This window comes from Anguilla rostrata, chromosome 6, assembly GCF_018555375.3.
Source record: "Anguilla rostrata isolate EN2019 chromosome 6, ASM1855537v3, whole genome shotgun sequence".
Taxonomy (NCBI): Eukaryota; Metazoa; Chordata; class Actinopteri; order Anguilliformes; family Anguillidae; genus Anguilla; species Anguilla rostrata.
In genome coordinates, this window is record NC_057938.1 from 2,917,354 (window position 1) to 2,922,832 (window position 5,479).

Here is a 5,479-nt window from a genome sequence, read left to right on the forward strand (position 1 = left end):
ATTACATTACATTACAGGCATTTAGCAGACGCTTACACTTACACAACTTTTACATAGCATTTTACATTGTATCCATTTATACAGCTCGATATATACTGAAGCAATTTCGGTTAAGTACCTTGCTCAAGGGTACAACGGCAGTGTCCTACCCGGGAATCGAACCTGCGACCTTTCGGTTACAAGTCTAGTTCCCTACCCACTGTGCTACACTCCGTCCAATCCACAGAGCACTGCTTCCTATAGTCAGTTAAAACGCAGAGTGACACATCTTGGCTCAGCGTACACATATCTTTGGCGCAGTCCTCAGATATTTCAGATGCATTGCATATGTTTTGACAAAAAGAAAATAAAAATAATTTTATTTTTTTTAATTATGTTCACAGGCAGTCAGCGCCGTGGTAACTGTCCTGAGGGCCTCCACCTGAGCCGTCGCCGTCGCCGCGGGCAACAGCGGCCATGGTGACGCAAGGTACAAGCAACGCTAGGAAACAGCCGGCAGGAAGTGCCTCCAGAAAAGGTCCCCCCCCCGGGGAAAAGGTCCCCCCCCCGGGGATAACAACAACCCTGTCCCAGCATGCACTGCAGCTCCCTCAGGCATGTAAACAACCCCGGTGTAGTCTGAGAAGCACAACTGAAATAGACTGAAGCAAACGGTGTCATCCTCAGCAATGCTTCTACTGGGAAATATATAAACATATAAATATATAAATATATCTACATATATTCAAATGTGTGCGCTTGATTGGCGGTGGCTTTAGCGTAGCCCGGAGCGGCAAAAAACACGCTGGCGTCTCAGAGCTCAGCGTTGCCGTGGCCGTCGTTGCCGGGAGCGACGGAAGGTCGTTCCTCTCAGCCACACCCCACTGCGGGGGGGGGTCAGATAAGTCCTGAGGACGGGACGCGGTTCTGCCTCGAAACGGTCGCGGTGTACGGCGTGGCAGCGCCGCAGTAATGCATCGGCCCGTACGGAAGGACTCTGGGCAGCGGAGACGACTTCCAGCGGGACGGGTCAGCGGACGGGACTTCGGACCGCGGGGGGACCGGTTCGAATCCTAGCCGGGGCAGGGGCATTACTGAAAAAGCTCGCCTTTTTCCGCTGACGTCTTGAACTTTTTCCGTTTTGCATATTCACGATGAAGTTTTTATTTTATTTTTTTGAAAAAAATTCAACTCCTGCCCTTTTCACCTCATCTACAAATCCACTTCTACGATCTTGTTTTGTCTTTATTCCACAGGCTGTCTTACCGCTTTGTGCAAACGGCCTAATAAGTAACACAAATAAATAAATGAGTGAGTGGCTGCAGGGCTCACACCTGGACTGGTTATCAGTCCGCTGCCGTGGTTACGGTGACCGACGCCCTTTGCTCAAGGGCAGACTGGGGACGGCAGGGGAGGCAAACAGCGCCGTTGCCATGCCAACAGCCCGGTGTTAGCTGTTTGTTTGTGCGCCGCCGCGGAGCACTGGGCTGCCCTCCGCACCTGGTTACCGTGGGAACGCGACCACTCAAGGGTGTGAGCGAGCGGCGAGGTGCTCGTGGTGTGTACCGTGTGGGGAAGCGACACTTGTGTTGTGTGCGGGTGAGTGCGCATGGCGCAGCCTGTGTGCACGTGCAGAAATGGGACACCGATGTGTGTGTGTGAGAGGGAGAGCGTCTCTGTGTGCGTGCACGCGTGCGCGCGTGTGTGTGTGTGCATGTGTGTGTGCGTGCGCGCGTGTGTGTGTGTGCATGTGTGTGTGTGTGTGTGTGTTTGTACAGTGAGTCAGATCGGCAGGTTTCGGCGCTCGCACACACACTCATAACCGCGGTTCCTGTCCCGTTCGCGGTGTCACACGGCCGCCACAGAGAGGACGAGAGGAGTCGCCGTTTTTTACGCGCTGCGTGCTCGTTTCCGTGGTAACGGGACTTGCTCGGCGGCGGCAGCGGCGGGGCGGTCCTTATCGCGGTCCGAACGCAGGGCCGGCGACGGCACGCCGCCGCGCAGACAGGGCGCGCTTTTCACAACGTCCCGCGAGCTTCCGGCGAAGTCCGGGGAGCCCTGGGACTACCAGGCCCCGCCCCCGGCCAAGATCCGGTGAGTCTCCAGAAGCGCGAGTCCAAGCCAGGAGAGCCGGGCTCAGCTCATAACATCCTGCTGTATAAACACGCCGCACGCGGTAAACGCGTCCGGGTTAGTCACTCCGGTCTGGGTGCATCTGGCCTGAGAAATGCCTCAGTGTAAATACAGATGCTGCAGGCTCCGGAGAATTTTCACTGAAAAGTTCACTAACCCAAACGGTACCGTAGTTTTTTTTTTTGTTGTTTTTTGTCGCCCCAGATATTGGTAAAAATGCATGTTTCTTCCAAAGATCATTTGACCCAGGACTGAAACCGAAAAAATCTTAAGTCAACCGTTCTCATAACAACCTGGCTTTCAGTAGACTGAAAGCAGTCCGGTTTTGGCAGCTGCATAATATTGAGACCCAGCGTTGCGTGGGCCAATCAGAGAGTGGGAGAGGTGGGAAGGGGGGGGGGATTGTCTTTCATTTGTGGCTAAATGCAAGTGGGACAGATTTCTTTTGCTTTCCCTTCCAGTGAGCGACCTCTTCCTGATTTGACCCAGAGAGGGAGAGAGGGAGGGAGGGAGAGAGAGAGTGAGTGAGAGACAGTGAGGGAGTGCGAGAGAGAGAACGAGAGAGAGAGAGAGAGAGAGGAACACTCACTGGTGCTTTAGCTGGACGCTCTCGTTGTCAGGGTTACAGTAGAGCCGCTCCAGCTGGTCCTGGGAGTCGTCGCAGAGGCTGCGCCAGGCCCCGCCCTCGGCCTGGCGGATCTGCCAATGGTAGGGCAGCACGGTGTGGTGGAAGGCGCAGTCGCTGCCGTAGGCGCACGCCCCGCGCAGGAAGTCCGCGCAGATGGCCACGCCCTCGTCCCGGTGCGTGTGGTACTGCAGCTGCGTCAGGAAGTCGAACACCAGGTCCAGGGAGGCCTCCTCGCTTTTACCCCGGAATATTCCGTCCCCCGGGCCGCCGCCGGGGGCGCCGTCCCCCGCCTCGCCGTCCCGGGACGTGACGGGGCGTTCGCCGGTCGCCGCCGGCAACGCCGGGCGGCTGACGTCGGGCGGGTCCCGCTCCCCTCCGCTGGGGTCGGGGGGGCCCCGTAGTCCCGCCGCCCCCCCGCGTCCGCCAACGGGTGGAGCTCCGGGGGGGGCGGCGGCCGGCTGCGCGGGACACGCCCGCTTCCTCCAGGCCTGCTTGGGTCCCGCGGAGCAGCACAGGGTCCCGCGCGCCCTCAGCGATTTGGGGGTGACGAACACCCCGTCGCCCGCCACCAGGGCGTCCGAGGCCAGCAGGGAGGTCAGGACGGGGTCCAGGGCCCGCAGGCATTTCGGGTCCAGCTTCCGCTGGGCGTCCTTCTTCTTAAAGCAGGGCTTGACCAGGGGGATCCGGCCCAACAGGCCCACGGGCTCGGCGAACTCCCCGGTCCCGACCGCCGCGCCCGGAGACGGCTCCGCGGCAACCGGCTCCATCTGCGACGGAGGATGCAGAGCGGTCTCCATGACAACGCCGGAGGGGTACGCCTCCTCAAACCTATTCGGGTTCAGAGAGGGAGAGAACAGATATAACATACAGGCAGGGCGGGATCTCGTCGTTTACAGGGTGGAACAGATGTGTCTTTAACGCACGGAAAGGAAGCGAGATCTCGCTCTAGTGTGTAGGGGAGACAGATGTTACTCTAGTACAGAGAGGTCAAAGTTTCAATTTTGATACAGAAAAGAGAGAGATGTTATTTTGGTACAGCAACAGAGAGATGTAATGTGTAGACAGAAAGCCAGGTGGTAATTCTGGTACTGAGAGGAGAGATCTTATTCTGGTAAAGACAGGGAGAGAAAGATGTTATTCCAGTACAGGCAGGAAGCAAGATGTTATTTTGGTGTTTGGTGCAAGAGAGAGATGCTTTTCTGGTTCCAAGGAGGTGCTGCAATGTTCAGGAAGCGAGGTGTATTCTCTTGGTACACAAAAGTAGAGACATTACTGACATTGTGACTTACAACTTCTGACAGGTTTACAGACAGATGTCAAACCGTGCGGACCACCTTTCCAAAATAAAATTCTGAATCGGCAAAACTACACTGCTTATTATTAAGACAGTCCTTTACTTCCTAATGTACTTCTTTTCCTGGGGCATGTACTTATATAAGTATATATGTGTGTGTATGTATGTATATGTTAAACGCCCTACCAGCAACAAGAAACCTTCGACCCTTTGTCCTGGGTAAACGTTTACCTTCCCTACTGGTTTAATCGATGCAAATCTAAATATCCCACACGCAGATCACATCTCGGCCTATATGACGTAAGCTCTAGCTACAGCTCCCACGGATTACTAAACCCGTCCCGCCGCTTTCCACCAAAAAATCAGTGATCTATTCTTGACGGGACAGCGTGTTCAAAACCAGCCTTTCAAGGACGCTTCCCACGCAACGCGCACTGACTGTGACAGCTGACGTCGGCTGCCGGTGGAAGTCACAGATCCGACTACAACACTCCTGCAGAAACAACTTTTCAACTCCAACTCTCACGGGCAACACTGTTTAATTACAAAACTGCGTTTACGGATTGATAACATCAGTGCTCAGCTTTAACAGAACGTCCCCACTGAGTCGCCTAGTTCTGTTCATTCTCTTGCGCCTCTACGTATCCCAGACTGAGACGTAGCCTACGTGCCGGTTACAAATCGCAGATCGAGCAAGTTCGCACGTATCCCCCCTTTGTTATAGCGATCTCCGTGAACCGCCTTCCAGTGGGGCAATGCGGAGCTTATGCTAAGTAGCTGGCTAGCCACTTTCAGAACAGAACACGCATATTTCCTAAACATCGCCTTTAATCCAACCCATTATATTCTATGGAACCATACTCCTGTCATAACGCAGTGTCTGATATAGATCTGTGGCTGTACGCACATATATTGGATTGACAATCTATCACCAAGTTCTAACGAACATTTCTCTAACAAGCGACGTTATTTCTGCTGAGTTCTGTTTTAGGCCTAGTCAAGCTCTACACAAACAAAAGTCCGGGCGTACCTGTCCTGAAACGAACCGGCTTTTCTGTTCCGCCGTCGGTCTCCTCATAGGCGTCGGGTTGCCTGCTGCATCCGCGTTAATGTGTGTACCGATAAGAGGTTCGTAAGAGCCGTGTAATTCCCCATTCGGACAGAGAGCACGGGCTATGCCAACTCCGGTGGATGCGGTTCACTCGCACACATTCAGATACACGCACAAACCCGCGCACACACACAGTCACACAGCTGTTTGGAGAGTACTCTCTGTTCCTTCTTCAGCGCCGACCACTCACCGTGCCGGGTACTCGGCTGGAGGCGGGCTCTGACGATGAAACGAGAAAACGAAGAGAAAAGAAACCGGTCTGTCAGAACTGTGCCAGGAAGTATCTGCCTTACGGGAGTCTCGTACGTCTGAATGCGCTGAGCAACCGGGCGGA

General features: G+C 54.6%; 1 protein-coding gene across 2 annotated transcripts in view; it reads right to left on the reverse strand.

Annotated features, from left to right (window-relative positions):
- The window catches only part of LOC135258203 (protein mono-ADP-ribosyltransferase TIPARP-like), an 11,316-nt gene extending 5,837 nt beyond the window's left edge, over nt 1–5,479 (reverse strand). Inside the window, exons 1-2 of one of the 2 annotated variants that reach the window (XM_064341504.1) lie at nt 5,336–5,479; nt 2,702–3,568 (exon numbers count right to left, since the gene is read on the reverse strand). In XM_064341504.1, the coding sequence (XP_064197574.1) occupies nt 2,702–3,537 (836 nt within the window). In that variant the 5' untranslated portion in view covers nt 3,538–3,568; nt 5,336–5,479. The other variant, XM_064341503.1, reaches the window with a different exon arrangement.